This window comes from Neodiprion lecontei, chromosome 4 (genome assembly GCF_021901455.1).
Source record: "Neodiprion lecontei isolate iyNeoLeco1 chromosome 4, iyNeoLeco1.1, whole genome shotgun sequence".
Classification (NCBI taxonomy): Eukaryota; Metazoa; Arthropoda; class Insecta; order Hymenoptera; family Diprionidae; genus Neodiprion; species Neodiprion lecontei.
The window spans coordinates 28,595,054-28,622,336 of record NC_060263.1 but is presented as its reverse complement, the minus strand read 5'-3'; the positions used below and the strand labels follow the sequence as shown (position 1 = coordinate 28,622,336).

At 41.4% G+C, this 27,283-nt stretch overlaps 2 protein-coding genes across 7 annotated transcripts in view; one reads left to right on the top strand and one right to left on the bottom strand.

The window, feature by feature from the left end:
• Positions 1-875: 875 nt before the first annotated feature.
• Positions 876-26,179, bottom strand: LOC107222714 (5'-3' exonuclease PLD3). Of its 5 annotated transcripts, XM_015662199.2 has the most exons (12): positions 25,963-26,179; positions 22,376-22,973; positions 21,644-21,883; positions 11,437-11,561; positions 8,698-9,046; positions 8,482-8,616; positions 6,406-6,597; positions 6,176-6,304; positions 5,425-5,564; positions 4,691-4,856; positions 3,906-4,047; positions 876-3,795 (listed from the first exon to the last, which is right to left on the bottom strand). In XM_015662199.2, the coding sequence occupies exons 2-12, from the start codon at positions 22,514-22,516 to the stop codon at positions 3,662-3,664; spliced, it is 1,893 nt and encodes a 630-aa protein (XP_015517685.1). In that variant the 5' UTR covers positions 22,517-22,973; positions 25,963-26,179; the 3' UTR covers positions 876-3,661. The 5 variants fall into 5 exon arrangements, with proteins under 5 accessions (XP_015517685.1, XP_046592776.1, XP_046592774.1 ...); XM_046736820.1 differs by lacking the exons at positions 21,644-21,883; positions 22,376-22,973; positions 25,963-26,179 and adding exons at positions 11,747-11,810; positions 12,730-12,858; XM_046736818.1 differs by lacking the exons at positions 21,644-21,883; positions 22,376-22,973; positions 25,963-26,179 and adding an exon at positions 12,865-13,014.
• LOC107222695 overlaps positions 11,428-27,283 on the top strand; it is a 172,274-nt gene continuing 156,418 nt past the window's right edge. Inside the window, exon 1 of one of the 2 annotated variants that reach the window (XM_046736824.1) lies at positions 11,428-11,524. The gene's annotated coding sequence lies outside the window, so the exon portion shown is untranslated. The remainder of the gene's footprint in view (positions 11,525-27,283) is intronic. The other variant, XM_046736823.1, reaches the window with a different exon arrangement.

Genomic DNA, 27,283 nt, shown 5'->3' with positions numbered 1-27,283 from the left:
CGAACAGGATAGAGTGATATTGCTGGGTGTAAAGGAGAATATCGAAATAAAATTGTATTTAGAAAAAAACCAAAACTTTTCGGTTGGGCATGGCCAGCCATCCTCAGTCGAGTTCTTTTTTGAAGTCACTTCTCCATTGGGACGCTTTCAAATATCTAACACCTTGACGCGCGATAGAAAAAAAGAACTCAACTGAGGATGGCTGGCCATGTCCAATGGAAAAGTTTTGATTTTTTCTAAATAAAAGTTTATTTCGATATCGACCTTCGCACCCAACAATATCACTCTATCCTGTAAATATATCGTGGAGAGGCAACATTCCATGCAGAATTTACAACAATCTATGTAGGATCATTGGGAAGTTTACGGAGACAGAAATAAGAGCGGGTGTCGATCTTGCTATATTTGGACGATGATAGAAACGAAATTTTATGAATATAAAAATGATATGGAAAGTCGCTCGACCCATATGAAACTTGCGTGGAATTGAAAATGTATACCCGTCTAGCCAAAATCCGTGACTACGCTCACGTGGTACTGTATACGTTGACTAAAGATATCTTCAGTCATTGCTGCATACGATTCAATTTCGCAAACAATCTGCAGCAATTCGACAGGAACGGGCTTCAGGTTAAACGGTTCCTGATTGGCTGACGCTGTGACTGACGTCACAGAGTACATCGGTGGTATACCTACTATATTCCCATGCTTAGCCCATGCTGTTTATACGCAATCCAAATCTATATCGTGTTAGGCTAAATTTATGAGATTTAGTCGATGAATAGCGGCTTCTCTTTTATAGATATGTGTAATTTATTGAAATCTTGAAGATTTGTTTTGTATAAAGTTTTGAAAAGTGCACTTTAGTCTCAAAATGAATGTCAATCGCAGTCCGCTTCATTTATTTTGTTTTCCATACTTCTTCACCGACCTCAAAAAACACAATTCTCGCCCTTGGTGTACAATATATTAATATCCAATCATTTCCAGTGAGTACTCTTTTGTCATAAAGATCAAACCTGAATAATAAAGCGTACTACCAGGTATAATATACCGGATTCACCAGATCCAACGCTTCAAATTCGGATATCCGAACTATACGGATAGTTCAAATAGTTACTGGAGTACCCGGGTATGCATACTGTACGAACTATCCGAACTATTCGAATAGTTGGAGCACTTGATTTATTTGGATACTTAAACCATCCGAATGATACGAATATTTTTAAGCTAGTTCCAATACAAGTATTACAACTACGTGTTAGTTATAACTACTATTATATGTAAACTCTTGAAAATGTTTGCCAATTTACTACAGACTTTCTACACAGAAGTGGAGCAAGAGTACAATTTCTTTACAGAGAAGTGGAATTGTCCTACATTCCGTATGAATTCGACACTTGACTCACAATCTCGTAAAACTTGGTTGCAAAAATACACAACTGTTTTTCAAAGTTCTTAAACTTGGCGTGAACCTAATTTATTTTCAAATTTTGTATGAGATGTTCTGGGTATACTTACTATCCGGGTACTCGAAGTTTACGGATACTCACTCTATCCGGATATCCGAACTACCCGGATGATCGAATCATTCGGGTACTCGAAGTATTCGGATTTGAAGATTCATAACTGACGGATCCGAGTAATTTAGATATTCGAATAGCTCGGATCCACGTGTAAGCACTAATTTTCATTAGTGCCGATTTCATTTCTACTCCAATGTGTTATGATTGTCAATTACCCTAATTTCTGATAATAAGAAAATCAGTGAACGTGAAGAGATCATTCTTCTATATGTTAATAAAAGAGCTATGTATGCTCATCTTGAATTACTCAGTTTTTATGAAACCCCTCTTACGATTTTTTAGGTTAGCTCAAGAGTAAAAAAGGTAAATTCAACATCAAAGTCTGACATGTATGATTATATAAAATAAATATTCACAAATGGCCTTGTTAGGTTTTGTTGAATCGTTTTTTTCCTGAATATCAGGATTAGTTAAGATTCGAGAGAGGGAAAGAGATAGAAAAATAGAATGAAAAGTGAAAAATAATAAACGAAACTGTAGTCACTTCCTCGTGGGATTGATTTGTTTCTCTTTATACCTTGACAGATTGCGTACAACTAGATGCGTGGAAAATATCTGCTTGCGATGTGCCGCCCTTGAATATCATCATGTAAATAATAGATATGAAAAAGATATTTTTACTAGTCGGCTGATGGATTATAACACACGTACGATAATTTTTACGCAATTAGCATCGTATAACGTCAATCTCGTCTCACCAATTTTCATATATTCATGAAAAATTCATTAATAGACACTTAATTTAAGGCACGTGAATATTACTTAAATTGTTTTCGTCATTTAACGTATAATTAATTAACACCGACAGCACACTTGTCACTGTCAAATTACAGTTTTACGCATACATAAACCACGTAGCTATGATTATGAATGTTGGGGTTCAGATTCGGATGTAAACCAAAATTTTTGGGTACCCTGTGAAATTCCGGTCCCTTGATTTCAGTATCGAATTCGAAATGCATTTAGGAGTCGATACTTTCACCGAAGAAAGAAACATGTACACGAATAACGGTCATGTTGATGAAAGTGATGAGAAAAGCGAGGAGAAAAGTCAATAGTTGAACCTTGATATTGCTGCCAATTATTTCATGATGTCATTTTAATGATGCCAGTACTTCATTTCAGAGGTAGCAAAGTGTTGAATGAAGTGGTAGATGGATTCTAATTGTGTGATTTCATGTATAACGTCGTTAATTTGGTCAGCGTTTTCATCGACTTAGTACCCTAAACGGTGTAATTTAAATAACAGTATTTAATACCGATAACTGAGTTTCACGTGTTCCGACTGAACGATCGTATAATATTTCTAACTAAAATCTATCTCGTTTGTTTACTAGATTATCTACTGTGATCGGTAACAAATCATTTTTCACATTGTTCGATTAAGTTAAGAATATAACTTGTGCATTCAACAATGCCCAAATGATGAGGTTGCGTCCACCTGATCGACGATTTTATGGTTCTACTCATGCTGCAGTATGGAATTCGGTAACCATTTCGAAACGGGTGTGATGACGATTTGGCAAAATACAGTTGGTTGATTGTACAAGAAATATGAACAGGTTTTTAATGTCCCTGATCTTGACCGGCCAAACTACGATTTTCTGGCTCGGATGTGTGGCAAGGTTCGAAAAAGTCGTCAGATAGAATGTTTTTTTTTTTTATAATTCTGCTACTTGAAAAAATTGAAAATTACTGGATCGATTGAATCTGAAATATGATCATTTCTAAGTTAAGAAGAGTGGTGTCGATTAACACCGAGATCCTCCAAAATCCATTCTTTCATTCTCGTGGTATCGTCGGACAAAGAATTGATCACACACACACGCAAACGCACCCAGGATTCCATCTGGAAATGGCTGGAGACGCATTTCTAGACCTGAAAACTTGGAGACCCAGTAAAAACTCGTCGATATCGCATCAATTAAATACAGGGGGACGCGATGTCTTGTAGACGTTGTTGAATATGCGAATGTTACATCTATATTTAAGTCTTAGAGATAGAATTGTTGAATCCGGCTCCCACACGTCAAATTAGTCATTCGATCGTCCAACACGGTGTATTTTTGCCTCGTCTACCTATCGACGTAAGTCTCGTTCAAGGGGTGGGCGTATTGGGAATTCCAATCTCTGTGGAATATCTCTTCCAGCTGTTGTCGTATGCTTTCTTCATTCTTGTTACCGACGTCTTCGAAGACCATTCCAATCCCTGTGGGACAAATTAGAGTTCGCTTTTCATCGAATTGCAACAATTATCGAGAATCCCGGTAAAAAATCACGACGCAAGTGTCACTGTACCGCGAACTATTCGATACTTGCCTGCTGTGGAAATGAAATAATCTCCGGACCAGTTGCTTGTGCCTATGTAAGCGACGCTGTCCGTCACCATGTATTTGTTGTGGTTAACTCTGATGTACGGTATTTTATCAAGAATTGGATTTGTCGGGACGATGAATCTCTTCTAGAAAATACAAAAGGCAGGAGTGAAGCGATTAGCTTGGTATCGAATTACAGCTGCGGGGCAGTTATCGGTGTTTAATTTTATTTCAGTGATTAGCTATATAATTTTTCTTTTCGTTTCTGTATCATTACGTCAATATTCGTTTCAGCTTAGTCTCGACTTTCGTCATACCTTGGAATTCGTCGTGATATGTATCGATAATGCTACGGGCAATGCGAAGATGTACTCTCAGAAGAAGGAATGTAACGTGGAGTAATATTGTGTTAAAGTGAAAAAAAAAACATTACGAACTGATAAAAATTGACGTGTTTAAATCATATTTTGGTATCAGAAGATATCATGAATCTGGAAACGTTTCGTCACGTGATATCAAATGATTTCAAGAATTCCACTGATTGCAGATGTGTGCGAGATTTCAAGTGCATAGTCCACCTCTCATTATGTTATAATTTTTTTATGTTGAATACGAGTTCTCCAATTATTTACATTCCTTGATCAATGATTGGAGTGAAGACAAAAAATCGTTCGCTTTGCGTTGCCGTTGGTTTAAAAAAATTTTCACGGACATACAAATGATCTCGATAATTGAAACGAAAGTTACTTTACGAACATATTAAATATAAATTGATATTCATATACTAACTGCTTCAATTTTGACATTTCTGTAACTCTTCGTAAGAACTGCCAACGACTTGAGGAAATAATCCGCGGATGGCAATGAATGTTTCCACCAAGATATCAGCAGTTTGACGTGGACCTTGTGCTCAATTGCAGCTGACCGCAAAGCATCGTCAATAATTGGCCAGTATCTGTGAAAAAACAAGTTTTAAGTATAGATCCTGTGCTTAATGTTTCGTTGACTGCATTTCACAGAACGGTTCCTATACTCATGAAGCCGTGAAGGCGAACGTTTTCATTTAATCACGTTGGAATGATTACTTGACTTTTGAAAATAAAAGAAAGAAAACACAAAATGTCGGGTTTTTTATAGTTTCGCACGGCCCATGTATTTTCGATGACAGTATATTGTAACCCGTAAACGATCTTACGTAACAGAACGGAAAGTATAGTTCGGCAAAGCGTGCCCATTACTGAATATTGCCAAAATATTCATCAGGTAGGCGCGGAGCAGCCTTGAAATTCAAAAGGAGTCGATAGTTCCTATAGGAGATATTTTTCGGCATATAAGAAAGTAGGTATATTTATGAAAGTTGGAAGGAAAAAAAGTCAGTGATGGGGTCTTTAGAGTGGGTTTATCCCATTTTGTGTAAACCTATAACATCGCGAGGACTAGATTAGCGATCAATGTTATGACTCATGCTCTGTGGTTTGAAAAAACGGCAATCGACGCCGAAAAAAGTTTTTGTGTATACGTACTTAGTTTTAGGCGTGTAAATGGTGAGCGGGAAGAAGTCCATTACCGATATGTAAATAAATTTTTCAGCCTTATCGATGCAGTGCAGAATCGCATCTAAATCATTCGTTCTTCCTCGAGGTGACATTGGCGGTGGTGAGCTCTATGTAGAAAGAAACAAATGATCTATACACACAAGGAAAGGATTTTTGGAATTTTGTAGACATGGCCATCAAACTTGGCGAAAGAAATGTTTTCTCGATTCACAAAAATGTTATTTGATAAAAAAAAAACGTTATCGGAACAACAATTAGTGTCATCAAGTAAAACGAAATTTATTTGATTTGACAAAAAATCTCTTTCGCCGTATTTCATAGCCATATTTCCTAGGTTTAACAAATTTTCTTTCTATCTGTGGATTGACGTGAAGAAATTTGACGTTCCAGTTGCTGTACGTAATTATCGCAGCTACGTAATTATAGTGGTGTTCTCGATAACATCCTGTAATTTTTTGTCTTTCACCACACAAGCCGTATCATAATTGCCAGTAACGTGCATGACCAGTTTGTAGCTCAATATTCGGTTCAATATTACATGCCCTCAGGCTTGTGGCAACCGAGACGTGTAACGTATTTCTGGTGTGGAATAGGGTTTAGCGACCTTGATTTACCAGTCGCGCAAAATCACTTCCTATTCTTCGTGCTTTTCGTGGACCTAACGAACGATTGAAATATATTTCGTGTCACCCCCCGCTCTCCCGCCCCTTTCTCTTACCGCAATGAATGCCTTGTACTTGTTTCCACCCAAGGTAAAGTTCATAGGGTTGCTGACGTTTGTTTTCGTAGCCAAAGAATCTGGCCAAACCGCAGGAATTTTGCCGTCTTCGGAAATTTTCCAGTAAACCTAGACACCAGGACAAACGAACGATATAAATAATCAAAGACATCGGTAAAAATGTGTTTACGCAGAATTGACCACGAAATATCTGTGCTAATTACACTCACGTCGAATATTTTTGCTATGTCGTTAGCCAGACAAGAGCAGTTGATAGCGACCAATCCCAGTTCTTTGACTTGGGTTAACGAACGCCAGTCCATATTTGCGGATCCAACGTAGATGTGGGTACGATCGATTATCCACAATTTCGTATGCAGAACTCCAGCTCCCAAAAGCCTCGGAAAGTCTAAACTTCTCACCTGTTGAAAATCGTGCCGATTTGAACCTTTCCGGAGATAATTACATGATTTGCAAAAAAATAAATATAAAACCATCTGCGTAACTGTTTGCAGAGTGATAAATGTAACGTCAGTAATAATTTATGCATCCTAAAAGCAATTAACCGTACCGTGAATGCTCAGAGTCAGGAAAGACTCACGCGTGTATTTTTTCGTATCCTGTTGCTAAGTTTGTTGAAATGGACATTGATCGCTTTTAGCGTACGATAAATGATAACCGTAAGTGATATCTTGATTGTTTTTCAAGCAAAAAAGCGTCATGAAATTTTTCGCGTAATCGAAACTGAAACCTCGAGTAACTTTACATTTCGAGTTTATCGATCTGAGTATTAGCGTTTTTGTACTTATTCCGTTTCGGTTATGATTACATCAGAATTTGTATTGTGAAATCCTGTCACGCGAAGTCGAAATAAAGTATGACTATTAACATTGACGTGGGTCGGCGGCTGAGGATGTGACTATAAGATGTAATAGAATAAAAAGGCGAAAAAAAAACAATTCAAATGAGTGAAGCCTCACGCTGAGTGATTATCGCCCAGTCTTCTTTGCGGTATAAATTTTAATCACTAATCTCAAGATCAGCAAAAAGTATCTGAGAAATTTATGATTCTAGCATTGACCATCGGTCGGCACTTGTTCTCGATGCGAAAGGTTCAACAGCTATGTAGGGGAAGGAGGGGGGGGGGGGGGCAAAACGGGGTAGTCGAGCAAAGTGGGGTACCCCAAAAATTTCGTAAATGGTCAAAAATGACATATAGCATCATTTTACACTATTAAAAGCTAGAAAAAAAACACTTGTATACTTTTTGCGAAAAAATACAAATAAAAGAAATAAAAATTTTTTTCTTACTAAAAATTGAAAATTGACATTATTTACGTTGTTTGCAACTAAAAAAAAGAAAAGTTAACACATTTACGTTCACAAAATTTTAGTATTTCCATAAGTACCCCGTTTTGCCCCCCCTTCCCCTATATAGGGCAATCCACGTCAAATCGACCTGAGTCTGAAACTCGACCTCTCCGATTTGGCTCGCGATTTTTTATTTGATTGTTTTGACTCACGAAAGCACTAATTTTTTTTCGAAATCTTTCGAATCTATTGGAATTAGCTACATTTTATGCAAACGGCCATATTGATCGACACAATTTAAAATTTGAAAAAATCCACGAAAATCCAGTGGCACTTACACAAATGTTCAAGCAATAGCCCATGGTAAACTGGCGTTTCCTTTTACTTTAAAGATATTTTTTGTAAAGTAAAAGTCAGTCCGCGATGCGCTGTTACTTGTACATTTGTGTATTTTTTAAGAATTTTATCAAATTTTTAAATTGTGTCGATTAATATGGCCATTTGCAAAAATCGTAACTAATTCAATGGATTCGACAAATTTCGAAAAAAAATGAACACTCGAGAGTCAAACCAAACATTTATAAAATCGCGAGCCAAATCGGAGAGGTCAAGTTTCAGACCCAGGTCCATTTCAGGTGGAATGCCCCATATGTACCCCGGTATCAGTGAGGATTATCACAAGTGTGCTTCGGAGGACAAAGTTGCCCAACTTGTACCCGCACGTCTGGTATAATTTACAAATGGTTGATTGTTTCACGGGTTTTCAGACCGCGGTTTATCCCGCGTTAGACGTGAAATCCATAAGTCTTTCCCTGTTGTTTGACGGGCGATTGATTGCGCGCCGTTCTCAAACTCGTCAGAGAACGGCAACTTCCTACACATTTTCGATAATTTATCTTTCGCCTTTTGCCTGCCTCCAAACCTTAAAACGAGGCCTTCGTTTCACTTTTGTAAGGTCGGATCTAACGTTAGACCCATGCAGAGTTGGAACGTACCTGGGCATTGGCCTTCTTCGCCAGATACTCCGTATCGTCATTGGGATTCAGTTGCGAGGGAACATTCTGCGCGAATCTTAATCGCAGTCCTCGATCTCTCCCAGCCTCCAATAAGGCTTCGAATACGTCTTCACCCTGCGAAGGAGATTCAGAACCTTGGACCCCGGATGCAAAGAAGGAATGTTAGCTGATTTCATCACCGACTTATGATTATACCTCTTTGGCACTATCGTCGGGATAAACATCCTGTCTTCTCATCGTCCAGTACAAGGCTGCGATTTCTATCGATGATTGCGCCGAAGCGATCAACTCCATCCACGAATCGTACGTGCTCCGATGCTGGACTGAGTTGTTGGCATAAACCAGTCCGATCGGAATTGATTCCACCAAATTGATCTTACAACTGTCCATACAAGTCGATCCCGGGTCGTTCCCGAACGTCGAGTTCGATGAGTGTTTGTCCCCTGCGTGGTCGAGTAGGGGAAGCAGGACTACGAGCACGATAAGTATTAGGATGACAGTGATAGGAATGCAGCTAGGTCTGCACCACCCTTGAGCTCCCCATCTGAAATCGGAATGAGAATGCAATCTTGTTGCCCGGCCGATTCGGCTAATGTGTGCCTAAATTTTACGTCTCAGGGAATAAGTACGCGGGATTGGCGAAATAGGACTAATAAGGACAGACCATCACTGAATACAGTTTCTGTTGCTCGACAGAAACTGCAATAAATCGGGTTTGAAATGCGCGACGATGTGCTGTAATAATAGTAAATTGCGCACCAAGGAAGCAAAGTATAAAGTCCTTTTGCGCCGAGCGTAGGTAAGTTTGCAGTAGTACGAGTCGTAGGCAAGCTCGTGCGCTAGCTGATGATGAGTGTTGCAAATACGCGAGGTGAAAAAAACTGCCTCCATGGTACACACGATACTTTATGTCACAAAAGTGTAGCTTGCAAATTTTTTTTATAGCGGAGTACAAAAAGTACACTTTTGCGTAATCGATTGTTTTTTTTTTTTTCTTTTGTACTGCAGCAAAAATCATTTATTGATGCACGGAATGCAGGTAAAAACGACGCTAAAAAGAAGTTAATATAAATGCTCAGTGTATTATATGTTTGGAATGGATATTTAACGTATAAACTGAGGAATTTTGAAGACACGTGGTGGCAATTTTCTGTGGGCATAAGAACAAGTCAATACATATCAGGTAATATAAAATGTCGATATTCGCACAATATAAGTTAGATACATATTCCGCTATTTGGGGTGCCCCAAAAATTTGGCGACGGCTGAATTACTTGAATACTTCGAGTCGTAGAAAAAAATACTGGGTACCAAGTTTGTAGGATTTGTTCCTAGCTATCCAGTCCTGACCCTCAAATGATTTTAAATCAATTTTTTCGCCACCAAGTTTGTCATCATATTTTTTACCCCAGAAATGAAAAAAGCGATATATATATGTATATTAGGGTGGTCCTTAAAAAGGTTATTTCCCAATTTCTATGCTCCCAACGGCCTAAACACTTCCATATCGATCAAAAAAAATCACAAAAAATTGACAGCCCTCAATTGCGATCCTAAAGTTTGCCCCACGGCGGCCAAAGTTTTTACATTTAAATAACATGTAAGTTTTTCGTCTTCATGTTCATTTATACGTTACTCGGCTGCATCTTTTGCTATCGGTTCGTAATTAGGCTGGATTTGCACATGAATATATGCTCTTTAAAAGTGTCCACGGTATCTTGATCGTTCTTGAACCGTTTCTCCGGGATAAGTATTGAAAGTAATTATTTCTTGCTTTTTTTGAGTAGTAAACGGTTAAATTCTCAGCAAAAATAATTATGGAAAATTCTGATCGAATTTTATCACATCTTCAAACGCTGTATTTCAAAACTTGCGGGGTGATGGAAAAAGAATTTAAAAAAAATTATTCCATTTTAGAGTTTTTTCCCACCGTAATTTTTATACAATTCAATTATAATAAAAAAATTGGAATAATTTGTTTACCGCATTTACTCCAGTTTTGAATACAATACTGGTCGAAATTTTCGAAATCTGACTCTGTAGTCGTAATCCGTGATCTCGAAAGCTCTCATAATACTTCACCATCGGAATTGAAAATGTTTCAATTTCACGCTTCCTGTTCGCTGCTCGGCTTTTGTACAGAATGTATCTAATGCATATTCATGCTTTTTGGGTACTTTTCTAAGGGTCTGTGATATTAAATTCGACGGTGCACTTTGTTTATCCGGACAGCGTTCATCCCTTTACCCTGTGGCTCTTCGGCGATCAAACGGTTAGCCGGTTACCACTGAGAAACCACGCACGTTCCCCAAGCTGCAGCCAACAAGGCGCGCGAAGTCGTTCTATCGAGAAGTGCTGCGACCTAGCGAACAACTCTACAACCTCAGCAATCTCAACAACCCTTGGTCTGTGGATTGCTCGCACATTGCACGTGATCTTCTTACCGCGTTTATCACTCTGCGCACGCGCTATTATTGCGGTACGATCAGTTGTTGAAACTTGAAGTATCCGTAGGTACAAGTACAGAAAAATGTTTTCAGACGATTAAGATATTTATTCACCAGGTAACGGTATTACTCGGTATACCAAGTGTGTTGCTGTCGGTAAACAGTGTTTATTCATTCGCTAGCACGAATGAAGACCGTTCATCCGAAACATGCAGAAATACGTAACGGTTATTTGCCAAACAAATTACCTTACGAAAACTTATGATGGAAATTGAAAATCGTTGAAGTGTTTTTTGAATTTCAATTTTTGTTCCCTCGTACCTTCGACTCGAGAGAATAAATGAGATCCCGAGATCATATATTCAAATTCAAGACTTTGTGACGTCATTATTTGACATCGGAGTGTCGCGGCAGATACAAAATTCTAGGGAGGAGACGTAAAATAACACGCCTTATAAATGTTCGTATTATTCTACAGATGCATTACTTGGAGTTCGTTAACGGATCGTCGGCATCACCCCTCAGCATGAATCCGGACTGATCCCACATCTCAAGGTCGTCATCACCTCCACTCGGTGAGTTCACGTCCAGTCTTGCATTTTCCGATACCGTCTGTAACAAACAGCGATTACACATGCATTTTTTCTTCATTTCATTTATCACCGTTTTGTGTATTTGCAAACTATTCTCATCAGTCGTTACTAGAGCGTTACGAGGCTCAGAAATGGCGATGTCGCATTTGCTGGTAATGAATTCTCAGAGCCACACCGCCATCCAAGTTTGGCAATAAAATTTGCCGGGTGAGCAGAAACGTTTGACATGTTTGTTTCGATTGTGCCACGGACGCAGAATGTCGATTATCTGTTGAAAATTACGCGTTATATTTATTAAGAACTAAGAAGTACGAGTAGACGGCTGAAAAAATGAATAACTTCTGGAAGTATGTATCTTGACAACAAATTAATAAATTCGATTGGTGTTCGTTTTATTAAAAAATGTGTAGTTTCAGCTTCACTTAGAGTTTTTTTTTTATTAGGAACAATTAACAGGATGCATTCTTGTTCCACAACAACGTCAACTATTTCACTTGGTAACATGTATCGTTACGATATCTCAAAAATCGCTGAAACGATTTACTAATTTCAAATTTGCAGATGAAATTCTTGGATAGTTTATCCACTTTGCTACAATCCGATTTTTGTTCGTGTTTTCCCGGCACACTGGCGACTGTTTGAAATTGAGATTCAATTTCCGTACAAAAATGACGACCCTATTTATCGATATAACAAAAAACATTCGTAACTAATAAAAATTAGGACAGTGGCAAAAAGAATAAACCATCTCAAAATACTGTTTTTAAATTTAAAGTAAGTCGTTTCAGGCGTTTTTGAGATATCACTGACACGTCGATCACGTCAATAACGATGGTTAATTCCTATTCATTGATTTCAATGAAAAAAAAGAGACGAAGCTTGATTTAGATACTCTTGAATAAAACAAATTTCAATTGAATTGAGGAATTGGTCGTCGAGATGTGAATCCTCAAAATTCACTCACTTTTTCACCCGTTTACTAGTGTAATTATCCTCCCATATTGGCGAGATTCGTCGTTCTGTAAATAAATGTTCGTTGGCTTACTTTCGACAATTTTTATTTTTATCACACAGCGCCGGAAATGCTTTAAAACTATATTGTTGCGAATCATTTTTGTACATCGATTATATACATGGTCGAGATGGTCGGTTCAGAATCGATTAAACCGATGAAGAATTGTACTCACCTCTGCTGCTCGATGCGTTTTCTTACATCGTTTGACATTTAAAATCGTCATTTTCACTTTAACGCTGAATGAAATGGACGCAAAATTCAAGCGCGGAATGAATCACATGCGACACAAGTGCGTGTCTGGACTTACTGATATGCGATATGCGGCTGCAGTCGCAGCCACAGCCACGACGCAAGGTTGTAGCACGGCACAACGTGACAGACACAAGTGTGCAACGTGAAAGTTGAACTTGTGGCAACGCTGTCTTAGCCCAGCGTCATGCATCACGTTTGAAAGCTAGTTTTCAAGAATGATGCATATTTGATGGTCTTTTCTACTTTACTGCAGGGGAGGGAGCAGCTGGTCGTTTGAGAAGAGTATTATCGATAGATTGTTGTGTATTATGTTCAGTTGTCATCGAGCCTTATCCCTATGGAGGGCCATTCGTTTGAATGTTAAAAAATCGAACACTTCAAGCTTTGGTGAAACGCTCGGGGACGCCTGATAGTAGGCAAGCAGCGCGCCGTTGAAGTACACTTCGTAGCATCACTTTGGGCCACAATGCTGCTTCGTAAAAGTTAAAAAGTGTGAATTATACACGGATATTCAAGTTGGAAATTTTTTTTTTTTTTTCATTTTATAGTTAAATCGATTTTTCAATCGAATATAGTTCATATTTTATATTTTCGGGGCACACATATATTTCTCAACGACTCATAGATTCTCCAACCAGCAAGTAACTTCTTCGGTATGAAGGATTTTCAAGGAAAAAGATTTTTCATTCTTTATGCATTCAGTGTATTCAAAAAACCCTCTTTGTATGTACACTAAATCATAGTAAAAATCAGGGTACCTAAACTGGATTTTAGACTATCCTATAAATGTTAAATAGATCACTTGGATCACACCAGATAAAAATTCGTATTCTTGTTGAATGTGTGTATACTACGTATTGAGCAACAGGGTTCCGCGAAAGTTGTCGGCGTGAATGTAAGTGTGGATAACCGGTGTGGACGGGGGTGGGTGGGATACTGGTCTAGATAAGCGTTATTGCCTCAAAGTTTGCATCAGCTACAGCCATTAGACTAATGCGTTTTTAATACGAGTTAGGAACAGGCCGAAGCAGGACAATTACCTTGATTAAGCCCATCCTCGGGCGCGCTTACACCAACGTTTCGTCCGAAGCTCAAAGTTACGTGGGTAGGAAATAATTAAATTCGCTATTTATTCTCTTTGACCGGTTTGTCTTCATTTTCATCCCATCATGACTGGTTTTCTGCAACTCGTCGTGGAACTGGTGATTTCGAAAAAGTGAAACGACAGATTATCACATTTGGCGAGTGACGTACATTGAGTGTGGAAATTTATATTTTAGAATGGGAATTTCGAAAAAAACGTCAGAGTCGTTACGTTAATTATCGCTTCAGTCTTGTATTATGCCTAGCACGAGCTAGTAGTGTACGCGACAGGTCTGCAACGAAACCCCCCTTGATGATAAATTTTTAATGGAACAACTCAAATTCAATGCCATTGACAAATTCAGTCGAGTCGTCATTGTCGTACAGAGACAAAGTCGATTAGTCACCCCGTTAACAGAACCGTTCCATAAAATGATCGGTTCGTAATATCCTGTTAATTCTTAATACGAGTCAGCCTAGCATTGTTGGCAATTTTTTTTCTTTTTACGAAATTTGCAGTATGCATGTAAGTACGTTACCGAATGAGGAGATCGGTATTTAATGAGCTCGGGAACTGCCTGGAAAAATAACCCTTATGGAAGCACTTATGGACGCAGTTAGAGCTTGGCGTCTCGACGGCATCAACGAAACGAATACCCTCCCCCCCCCTCTCCCACAACTCTTTATACCGCAGTGCTACAGACAAATGACTATCGTTAACTTAATACGCAAAAAGATTCGAAAAAACGCCCCGAATGAAAAGTTGATGGACCATAAGTAGAAATGGCTAAGGGTCGCGGCTACCGACCGAAAAGGCAAGATGATCGCTGATGTAATCTTCGTCTCTGAGTATACTTTACTATACATATACTATGCGGCGAGGGGTAATCTTGCCACTTTGCAGATTTTGCGAACATGCTGCGACACCATGCGTTCCTCGAAAAAGAACGAAGACAGCTTTTTACGTTTTCGGTTAGCTTTTTTTGCAGGTCGCATAGCCCTGGCTCGCGCTGGCACAAAGATCTGTAAGCGGGCAGCATATATAAATAGTGATACGTAACTGGGTCATACGATCACTTGGAATACATATCTGTATAGTGTATATGTATATATGTACGGTAATTGGATCTCTAATTGCAAATCGCACGGTAAGGTATTTGAAAACCTGAAACTTGGAGCGCATTTATCGTGCTTGTAACGGCTGAATCGAATTGACCTAGCTTTGGAATGCCGCGATAACATGCTGCATTGCAAAATCCGCCGAGAAAGGTGTATCGGAGATAACGTGGCCACTTGCATTCACGTAATTTTGAAAAGGAATATCAAATTTTTGATGCGGATTCGAAGACATGCTTAGGATTGTTGACAGTGAATTCAAATACTGTGTAATGAGTTCGAATTCAGTGTTTCAAACCTAGTCGAATGGATTTAATCAGACGAAATCAATTACGCAATTAGATTGTAGATTTTTGATAGCAGAATTGATCGATTCAGATGAAATCTAGTTCGAAATAATTAGTAATTAATTTAATTAATTAATTAGGAAAAGTTTCCATATCTTTATCAGTTTCAATGATAAAATCACTGCAACTTTTCTTTGAGGATGATATTGATTATTATGCGAAGCTTTGTCGTTATAAACTTACGGCTTTATAAATTTCTTCATAATTTCCGGACTGTAAAATTCAACCATTTAGAGATCTGTCTCTATCTAGTTTTGCTCATTATTATATCAGCATAATTATTGCATGTGACAAGTTCTTATTCCCAAGGTGGGTAATTATTTATAGAGCTGCGAAGATCGGTCCTTTTTTTCATCCCCACATTTTACCATAGATTTTCTATCCAACCGGTTTGTTGTTGGTAATGAGACAAATTCAGTGAGGTATAACGGGGAGTACTAATCTCATCACGGGATCGTGAGAAATTTCACGTTTAACTTCTCGATCGTAAAGAAGAATACGTAAATCAGTAAAAACGATAGTTTGTCTCATTTAAACTGCTATTATACCCACGTACGTACGTGGTAGGGTATGAAAGCAACAAGCAAATGCTACACCGGATTTCTCCAGTATTATTTTCAGACTTTATAACTGTCCAATCTCCGTAGGATAGCGGCTTAATAATTTGTCCTTTCTTTTTTTTACTATTACGCCCGAATGCCCTTTGTTCCCCATGTCGAATGCACCTCGTGACGAATGATGTCAATTTCAACAAACAAGTACTTGGTCATACTGCAGTAAAAAATCTGTCATTTCGTATAACACGCACTGAAAACTTGCTCCTGACATCACAACGAAGTGTGTATCTTGAATAGAACAGCCCATTTTCAAGTGGTAAATGCAAATCCTTGCGAGCTACACAAAATAGTAGAAGGTGACTTGCTCGCTTACGAAAATACCTTATGATAAGAAATTGAAGATCAGAGAAGACTACATTAAATACGCGCACCACTCGAAAATGTCGGTAATGAAACATTCAATTTCTGTGGTACGGCGGTTGGTCACGCCATGCTCTGCGACTCGGACGAAAGCATTGCTGTAAGGATGAGGAAGACGCGTGAGGCCGGGAAAAAGGAACGGGAGAGACGGGCACCGTGGGACTAGGGCTGGCGTGTTATTCTTCGGAGGGATTAGTATCAACATTTGTTCTAATGAAGCCGCGGTCTAATGATGCTAGATGCCTGTAATTTTAGACGCGGACCTTCGCCCGATGTCCCAGAGGCTCGATTCCCGTATTTATTGCATCTCGTCATGCGCCCCTTAAGCGGCACCTCCTGTCCCAGCAAACTGGAAACGGGCTCTGGTCGTTATTTCGCTTCTTCCGTTTTCTCATGGCATCACGATTCAATAATTCGTAAGAATGTAGTCTCGGTGCTCGAAGTCTGATGACCCCAGAGGATGAGACTCAGCTGCTCTAATTTTTAAGTTACGGAAGGCAATTGTTCGGCCCTTGCGATTGTCAAATTCTAGATGTTTTTTTTCGTGGGAATCAATCAAATTTTTAGCTTCAGCTACAGCTCGTTATGCGATCTACGCAGTCAATACCTAATTGATTAGGACTGATTCAAACTTGAACCATGGAGATACCGATTCACTGATCGGGTCGTCGAACACTGGAGTGGACGAGAGATCTGAAGGGGAAAAAAGTATCGAACTTTCGTCTATCCCCCGGTACGATAGTTCATAAAGTGTCGCGACCTCCAACTTCGGTGTTATGCCCATTGCAGGAATGGCTCATATTGCCCAGCGACAGGTGGCTAATGGAAATCGAACGAAGGCAATAACATAACCTCTGGCCCACTGATGCCACTTGATCGACTTTCGACATTCATATAATCAGCTATGCCGAAAGGATCGGAGTTCAAAGACCTCGCAGAAGAGGAGGATACATGGTATGCGGGTATCGCCGAGTATCCATACCTGCATTGCGCATGGGTAGATGAGTGATGTAAGTCGAGACCCATGAGATTTCGACTCCGTAACATTGTGTTTCACAACCATTGGCAAGTTCTCCAATCTATAACTCGTGCAACGAGTACGGTGTGCGACGGTCGAACGTTGAGGGAGACTTGGAAATGAAAATGCAGGCATATATAATATATAATCATTGAACGTAATAAGCGTAAGATAAGGACATTCGTGCCGCGGCACAGTTATTAGACCCGTGAATTTTTAATTGCCCTAATGTCAGCCGTTGCTCCCTTTCTATAATTTTCGAACAAATTTAATTTCACTCCAGACCTCCCCTTCCTTCTCTTTCTTGCCTCCTTCACTTCTTCGAACCCGACTGGAAAACATTATGTACCTACCCGCGTCGTCCCCCAGTTATATATATAGTTATACACGTACAACGGCATAAGGATGAGCAGATGGAGAAGGCGACTTTCCCCTCACTCTCCGAACCCGTACTTACCAAAGATGCAATCTTTTTTCCACGTATTTCGGTGTGAATAACATCCTCGCGTTCTCCACGTTTATGTCTACCGCTCACGCAATGAGCCGTTGGTATACCTCCAATATAAAAAAAAAAAAAAGAAAGAAAAACGCGCCGCGTATACCTACATATATTATATACGTGAAATATGAAAGTAAAGGCGAAGATCTGCAATCGATCAACTTCGCAAATTCACCAAAGATAATCAATTAGGCGATAAGTAAGTTTTAACGTGAGCATGTTTTACGCGTTTTTCGATGTGCGTGTTTTCCGTACACAAATTACCCGTTTCTATAACGATCGAGCGAGTCTGCGACTGCGTATCTTCGGAGTACTGAAAAGACCACTTTTAAGACTTACGAGTTAAAAGTGGTCTTTTCTGTACTGCACGTATGCGTTGTCGCGAACAAATCTGACATTACGCGACCCTAACCTCAATTTTGTGCTTCGCGAAAAAACGCGTAACATACTCTAGGTATATAAAGAGTCGTGTGCAACAAGGAAGCAACGGTCTTTTCGCCTCGCGTATTTGCAATACTTGTCTTCGGTTCACCTACGATTCACGTTGCAAGCTTACGCTCGGCTCGAGAAGGCAGAGTTTACCTCCTTTTTACACAATATGCTATTTCATTTCATCTTCTTTCTTCGATCCTCTTCATCTTGTTTCACTCTATTTTTTTCCTCACCCTCCCTCCGATTCTTGAATCATTTTTCTTTTAACGCTACTTGTGTTGCCGAGAATAACCGCAGTTAGCACGATCACAGATTTCTTTACTTATTTTTATTTCACTTCGTGGTAGAGCGTTTGATCGAGTGTATTCTTTGTAAATGTCTGTTTACATCATTCCACTCGCTCGCACTGACTCCGTAATAAAATTTTTAAGATTTTAATTACCGGTGAGCAAATTCAGGTGTCGTTTATAGGCCGTAAAATATACTGCAATCTTGGTGCGCTGTAATAACCATTCCATCCAGGTCGTAGAACGTCGAGATTAGGAAGAAAATATTATACCAGTACTAGCAAATCTGTGAGCCCATAATGGAAAAGTTCCAGATTCTATAAAGTTGTTGGAAAAAGTGACAGAGGCTGAACAAAAAAATATGATCCTTTCGAACGTGTTTCGTTCTCGGTTTACGTTGGGGCTGCGGGAGGAAAGATGATGAGTTTCATCAAAATTCTATTCGGCTTAAGCCCGAAGTTTAAGCGAGATCCGAAAATCCGAATAACGTGTACCAGGAACATCAAACAGAGCCGAGTTGGCAAAGGGGGAGGGGGAAGAGTAAAAGCGTGAGCTGCGCCTTGCAGACAGAAGGAATATTCATATAATGGTGGATCGTCGGCTGAAACACTCGCTCAACTAATCTTTGGGCTCTAGGAATTACTAACTCAATTCCGCGTGACTGTCGATAGTCCTGAACTATTCTCGGCATACCTAACATATATAGGTGTACGTATACGCCGATAATGGGATGCGGAATGGATGCGAATTAAGGCACCTCCTGTTATAGACGGTGTAATCAGTCGACTTGGTTATCCTTTCGTTGCGCGCCAATTCTCTCGCCAATGCAATATAGCAGGCACGGAAAACTTTCGTATCTCGGACTTACAGCACAGGGTAGGCATTACACCTCACACATAGACATACGTACGCGGTATTAGTTTTCTTCGAATGAGCATTCGTCACGCAATGTCAAAGACGCTTTCCCCGGACTCGACGGTCTACACGGATCGGTGTACAGAAGCGGATCAGCCCGAAATTACCGGTGCTTAGCCGTAATATTAACAAAAAAAGATAAAAAAAAAAAAAAATAGATAAACGAGACGGAATGTGTCATGAATAAGTGAATAAACTGGTCAACGCGGCATCAATGATTCAGGTTCCGAATTGACGAGAACAATTCATATCGAGAGTCCCTGTACATCGGGGTGGCGGCTATTTTTCTTTCCAAACGACATGCTCACTCGAATTGCATTCGGTTCTCAGAACGAAATAAGAATAGTCCGAGACCCTGGGGTGCAGGATCGATCGACGCTCGTCTATGGGCATGGTTGAAAAATTTAGAAAAACTTTTTTACTCTTACTTGAGTAGGTATCGATACGGAGCTGTTGAAGAGAGGATAACGCGGGTCAGACAACGAAAAAGTGGGGAATAACAACAAAAAGTACGGTGGGCAGCGGCGCAATAGCTGCTCGATAGGAAGATAAACAGGGCCATTCCATCTGCTCGTTGCCTCGTAAAGTTTTTTTTCTTCTTCTTTTTCTCTTTTTTTCGATTTTACAATACAGTTCAGTACAGCGGAGGGACGGCTCAATATGAACCGCGAGTTGAGGAGTATGGAGTACGGAAAATAAAAACAGGGCTCAACTCGCGGGATACAACGAGTTGTTCAATCCTCTGCAGACGCGAAAGAGATTTTTATTTCCATCTATTTTATTCCCGTTTCTTCGTGTTGTTTTCTTTATTCTTTCTCCAAGGGTGAATCGCCGTGGCTCTTCCCTCTTTCGTTTCGCGTACATGCTGAGCAATCCAATCAGTACGAAACGCTCAACGGTGTGTCGAGAGTGAGTCAAATGAGACGTAGCGGAAGCGGCTCCTCCCCTCTCGCATTCTTTGCCTCGTCCGAAAAGCTCCTGGGACTTGAACGTAAGGACACGTCTTCATCTCATTCCGTCTTGCCTGAAAGTCGGCAACGCAACGCCTATCGGCTCGGGATGACCAACAATCCGAGACTGTTCTCTACCTTGAACGTTTCAGTGGCTGCACCGCGTACATGGTCAGCCCATCCAATCAGGCCCGCGGCCAAACGCACGCCAGGCCGCAGGCGAGTGCAGGTAGAGCGTTGAAAAACTAATTTAATTGAGTGTACAGAACGAATGAAAAGTGTAGAGTTGGGTGCTTTTTATCTTGCCTCTTCGTCCTAAGAAACACGGCTGCGCAAAGACGGCGCTAGGATTTTGCAGGATGTGAAAGAATCGTTGGAGCTTACGCAAGGAGTTGATTATCATGTAGTTCAAAGCATTCTCTGGGACATATTTTTATGCGTGGGCTGTGCAGTCGTCAATTCTACAGGGTAAGATGTATCTATTTGCATCCACACGCACGGAGCGTGGGTCATTTTCAGTGCGCAGTGTCTTTGGTCAAATTATCTGATTTTTAGGCGCAATTTAACCTTTGGATTTAAAGCTGATCGCGAACCTACTACGTCCAAAATTTGTGACATTTGCCTTACAGTATCTAGCTCTACCTCCGCACTATACATACAAAATAATTCGTGAGTCTAAAGATTCGTTCGTCCTGCAAGAAACAAGGTTCTACATAGTCGAATCATATAATGTGTCTTTTTCTGCTTAACAACTTCAGTAGATCGGCTTGATAAGTGAATCCTTGACAGGATTACCGTTTGTCATTTCATCACACATGACACGGTAGGTTTGTGTGCTTGCAATATGAGAGAATATTACGAGATCTAGATATCCACAATGAAATTTCATCGGTATGCCTTTCTAGCGTGATATGTGTATAAAACGTGCCGATATTAGCGCAACGTGTAATTTGTCAAATGGGTTCGTGAGACGGTCGTTTCATTCGAGGGCTTTGGAAGAAAAAAAAACGAAGCACTGTCGTGGCTGGCAATGAATTGCGACTGAATAATTAACGGCACAATCTAGATGTGAGCGTCTAGATAAGGTGTCGAAACGGCCAACAATCAACAATTTTAACAAATATCACGAATTTGTGCCGAGTGTTAGTGAAAGCTGAAACATCGTTTGTACTCCGCGACATCAATGGTAACAGGCTGAAAATTAGCTTACCGATAATTTGTGCCTGATCCTGGGGGTCCGGCTCTTGTGCTGAGGCAGCAAGACGACGACGTCCTGATCCTTGCTTCGGGGCACTGATTGCCCGGGGAACGACCTGCTCGTGGAAGAACCGCCGACAGCCGAGGAAGATGACGCCAGAGTGGTCGAACTTTCGGCCGTTGAATGTTTCGAGTAAGCGACATTGGTGACGTTGTTGCTCCCTCCGTACGAGACGTTGTGCGTATTGTTGACCTGGTGGTGCAGTTGCGAAAAGAGAGGTTCTGTATTTTGACTTTCTTGTTACCGAGCTTAACGAGCGGAAATGTCATTTCCCCTGACTATACTAACAGAAACCCGACGGTCGTGCCAATTATAGTACCGAGACAGACCGCGAAGTTGGCTGCAGGTATTATTATAATGTATATAATATACGAGCTCGGTATCGCAGATTTTGATTACTCCACTTGTATATTATACACGTACCGCAGCCTTCCGTGCTTCACGCTATACACACTGCGTCAGATTGCCATCTCTGCACAAGATCCGGCATCACGAGTCCCTCATTATCAGTGCCGTCGCAAAGTTGAAGGGTCGTACGGCAGTGAGTGCAGGGTGGAGGATAAAATGTAACCTTATCGTGGCAAACGAAAAAAAAAACGAAACCCGGGATGGACAAACAACTGTGGCAAACGGTGAATGGCCACCTGTGGTCTACCTGCATGCGGATGGTCGACGGAAACTCACTTGAACCAGAATGTGGCAGGCCTGAGAAGCGATCTGGAAAAGTCCATCCTGCAGATTGCGTCCCGGTTGTTCGGCACCGGAACTTTCGCCACCGCCGCCGCCTGTGCCGCTGCCGCTCTTACCCCAGCCGAAGAAAGACATTTTGAATTAAGCTAAGCCAATTTTCGTAACTACATTCGTTTACTCTTGCCGAGGGTAGCTGCCTCGTTTCCGCGCCGCGTACCGCATGCTTCAGGCTCTTTCTCTTCGGCAGTTTCAAATTTTCACCGCTTTGTCCTTTCCCTCTCTGACTTGTTTATTTGTCGTGTTTAATCGTTCGGTTTTGTAAATTTTCCGGCAGAGTTGTATCCTCGAAGAACGATGGAGATCCCGTTGAGCTACGGAACGGTTCTGCAGCAAGGGCGACGAGAAATTCGTTGTCGTATTATTTGATAACGAAATCGCTTATGCGTTTCAAGCTGTGCCTCGTGTCAAAATTTCCTCTAGACGACAAGGAGCGTAACATTTTCACGGGGCAGCTGTCGAGTCAATGGTGATGGGTAAACTTACGCCGGTATATCACGGGTAGGCAGGTATGATATACCTATATCGTCGGAACCTGCAAGTAACGGGTCGTTGATTAATTGGAGGGAAGAGGCGCTTTTACGAATAAAATAGGCATCAGATTGACGATAATTAATTGAAAATGAATGACAGTCTCGTGAATAATTGCCAAGCAATTTAGAACGGAGGGACTGCTTTCCCGGTTTGCCTCAAACGCCGGCGAGATATAACGCGGAACAAAGAGGAGCCGAGATGGACTTGGACCGATATTGCTTTCGAGGCGGAGTCGTTTGTCCGTTAAATGTACCCGGACTTGACCGCCCCTCGTGGCTCTATTTACCGACGGCCATCAATATATTATTCAGGACAATGACCGCCGCCAGGTTCTAAAGTACGACATCGCTGCCGACCCACGCAATCATATGATTTCCAACTCCTCGCGAGCTACCTGGAAACGGAATCGTCCCCCGCATAACGTGTATTTGTACTGCATCAGGCGTACTCGCTGACGGCCGCGGAGCACGCATCGTCGATCAACTGTGAGAAACACTCAAACTATCGGTACACGGAAACTGCGGTAAAAATGGAGGGAAACAACATCGGCGGAGCCACAGTTCTCGAAACTACGGAAGTCCAACAACACCTGCGTGACCGGTTTGTGCACTTACTGGCGAATCCCTCGCACAAGGGAAAAACAAGCATTCGGGGTGTGAACCAGTTTCCTCCCTCATAGGTACAGAGGTGAATGAAATATTCATCCACCGTAGTTCCCGAAGTTTTTCAACATAGGTACTATTCGTGATACAGCATGTGTAGATTCTTTACAAATACACTGAGGATGGAGCCAACCTTATGAAGTTGGGATACGTTTATATACGCTTCGTTGGGGATATTTTATTAAATGTGATTCTGCAGTAGTTGATATTTAGGGCACGGACAACTTTGTTTCTAATACGTGGCATGGTTGGAAAGTTAGAGTTTCGAAGCCTGTGATCGCGCGTAAAGTGCCCCATTTCTGAACAGTGCGGTAAAACGACAGTGGCGTACGCGCTCACTGAAATTCTCAATTTCACACATTAGGGCATTCTCGGCGCATGCGCACTTTCTTATATCTTAATTTTATGCACGGACTTTACGCACCGCCAGTGATTTTCTCGGGGTTATTGAGTTCAACTCGAAGTTCCCGCGTTTAGGTTAGCTGTTTCATAAAGTCCAGACTTTTTCTTGATTGCCCTCGATCTACTTCTTAATTATTATACTACAATTGTTTACTTCTTACTGTTGAAGAAAATGGGGTGCCCTTATTTTTGCAATATACGTATGAGGTCTCTGCCGAATATTAGATTTGACAAGACATTCCGACGGAGATGTTAATTTCCACTAGATTTAATAACAAACAATCAAGGTGCGATTCGATTGCCAAAATGCTTTTTCCCCTTTCCTGGGGGTAAGAACGATTAAAAGTAACTTCTCCGGCACTTTTTTATGAGTAAAACTGTTTGAGGATTCCTAACTCATTTTTGAACTCTGAATTCAGATTCCTCATCTAATTTCACGTAATAAACGTGCTAGAGAAGTTACATTTAATTATTCTCGCCCTCAGGATGAAGAGAAAAAACATTTTTACGGTTAACTCGCATTTGTTGTTACTCGAATCGTTAAAAATTCATACGTTTGTCGGCAGAATTTTTTTCGTTGATTACAACATTTCTATAATCTCGCATATTATTTGGGGAACGTGAAAAAAAAATCAACGGATTAGGACACATAGGCGTGGAAGGACTGGGCCTCTTGTTACGAAATAATCCTGAAATCAATATGTGGGTTATTTTAATTTTCGCGCCAAATTAGCATTTTAGAGCAGGGCTCGTTTATTCTTGAAACGTCCTTCTTTAAGGCATTGTTACAACGTGAGTATTGATTCGTTGCTTTGTATATTCCTATACATCAGCGATACGCGCACAAAAAGGCTCACAGCGACCGAAGGACATGAAACCTATCGTTGCTCGCGAAGAGGAGGAAGCACACCCGTCATAAATGAGGCCACGATGATACGAGAAGGTTTTTATTTATCTCGCGATATCAATCACTCGGGGCTTTCCCACCCTCGCAAGGTATACGAAGTGTATTTCTTCTTCCTCGTCATATAAGCATGCCTGTACGCACACGGTTCGTATGCAAATGAAAATCCGGCAAGACGCTGATTTGCGTATCAGACAGTGACGCGTTTTCCACGCTTTATCTTTTCCCGCTCCCTTCTCCTGTGAATCGGAAATTCCCCTCAAAACCCGTATCCGCGGAGTGGAAATTCTCCTTGAGAATGAAAAATTGTCAAGTTCATATCGAATCGATGCGAGTAGTAATAACCGTGCGTGATGAAGCCGCGTGCTGTTCAGCCGCATCCTGCCATCCACGGCAGCTCAATCAGAGAAACCAAAATATGTGATCGGTAAGACTCGAAGGATCGATCCTGGCGTCGCGTCGTACCGCGTGTCGATTTCATTCCGCTACCTGTTATACGAGCGCGGTTTTGCAGTTCAAGTCACTGCGGCGCTTAATTGATAAAACACAATTGCCGTCTGCAGCGAGGGATGGCGGGTTGGTGGGTGGGTTTACTGAATTCTATCGCCGCCACGGAGCGGCGATAAATCAAAGTCACCATGCAGCGACGGAGACTATTTATTGACCGAATCGGGGAAAAAGAGGACGCCTAGATTGCAACGCAATAGAATCACTACATCGAACATCGACAGAAATGCGCTATTACGAGTATATCGCGCGTCGTCACAGGTATATATCGATCGCATCGAGTTTCCGTCGTTTTTTATTTTCCTACGAAGCCTCGAGGAGCGATACAGCGGTTGGAAAATTGGGCAAACGAGAATTACGCCGAAGCACACCGGCGGTAGCCGAGAAGAGAAACGACCGCATTGACTAGCGAAATCGGGCTGTGGACAGGCTGCACAAAAACACTGGTCACCTCACGTTCGCCGACATTTTGACACACGACTCATCTGATTATTGATTTCTAATGGATCACTCACGGCGATGTGCAGACTCGAGCACAACGATAGTCACCCACTTATACTTTCCACTTGCGATACAGTCTGATTTTACTCTCGTTTCGCACTTTTATACAACATACATCCTGCCTACGACATGTTTGCGAACAACGCATGGAACAAAGATAATATGCACGAGGGGTGTAAATGCGTAGCGGCGAACAACACCGCGGGCTGAACTCGGCGTAGGAACGACTTGTTCCAGCCCAGACGCCGCTAAGTCGTAGGGAAGGTCGGCTCCTGAGGGGTGTGCAGGGGGTCTTCGGTACCGACCACCACACGCCAGACCTGCGCTTAGACACACCGCGTGACCTGGATACACCCACATTGGTCGACACTATTACGCGATGGTCGTTTTCCTGGGGTTGTGTGTGTGTTCCGCTCTGGTACAGGGGAGCCATGGCAAGATAATCGACATTTTCGTATAGCTCATACTTATACATATTTTTGTTCTCAACCCCTACGCTGTGGGACTCGTTCCTCGAGCCGTAGAATAGTTTTTTTCTTACTCTCTCCAGATTTCACGAGGGTCTTTCTATTCGAACTAGATTCGTTTCCATGCGTGAAAGCTCTGTATCGCAGTGTGCGAAAAAAGTTGCTTCCCCGGGGTAATTGGGCAAAATTGAAAATCTTTTTCACCGGTACACCAGCCATTAATGTACTTCGGCGTTGGTTTATACTGCCGGTTTTAATAACACATTCACGGGGTAATTAGGTGAAACCGTAAAATTTTTGAGGCCTCGTGCATAGGACTCGATTCAGGCTGTGCTAACAAGAGTTTCGGTTAATCTCGCTCTCGGCTGAACCCTGTAGGGATCCGCCGGGCCGCCGGAGAGAATGAAATTCTAAAAATCGCGTCCTATCCCGCGAACAAGCGTTTTAAAGAGGATACCACTCATTGTCAGTCAAGCTTCCACACGTGTAGCCCGGCGCCCATTACACCCGCGAATTTCCTCGGTCGGGTCCCTCAAGTATCTCGAAGTTAATTGCCGGAAACGTTAGGATAGAATACAAACAAAAGCGCTTCGGAGAGCAAACATGCGGTATTGGCCTCGCAGCGTAACACCGGCGTCATTCGGCCCCGCGGCACCACCTTCGGACACACTACGCGACAAGAATGACTTTGAAGCTCCAGGGTGTCGAGGACCGACACGTTCGACGATGTTTTAGCAAGCCCTAAGCAAACCGACGAAATTGTTCTTTATGACCCTCGAAATTCCCCCCCTCCCCTAACAACCCACACTTATTTCACGGAACTTTCAGGCTCGGAGCTCGCGACCTTTCGTCCGCTTTGCCAACTACG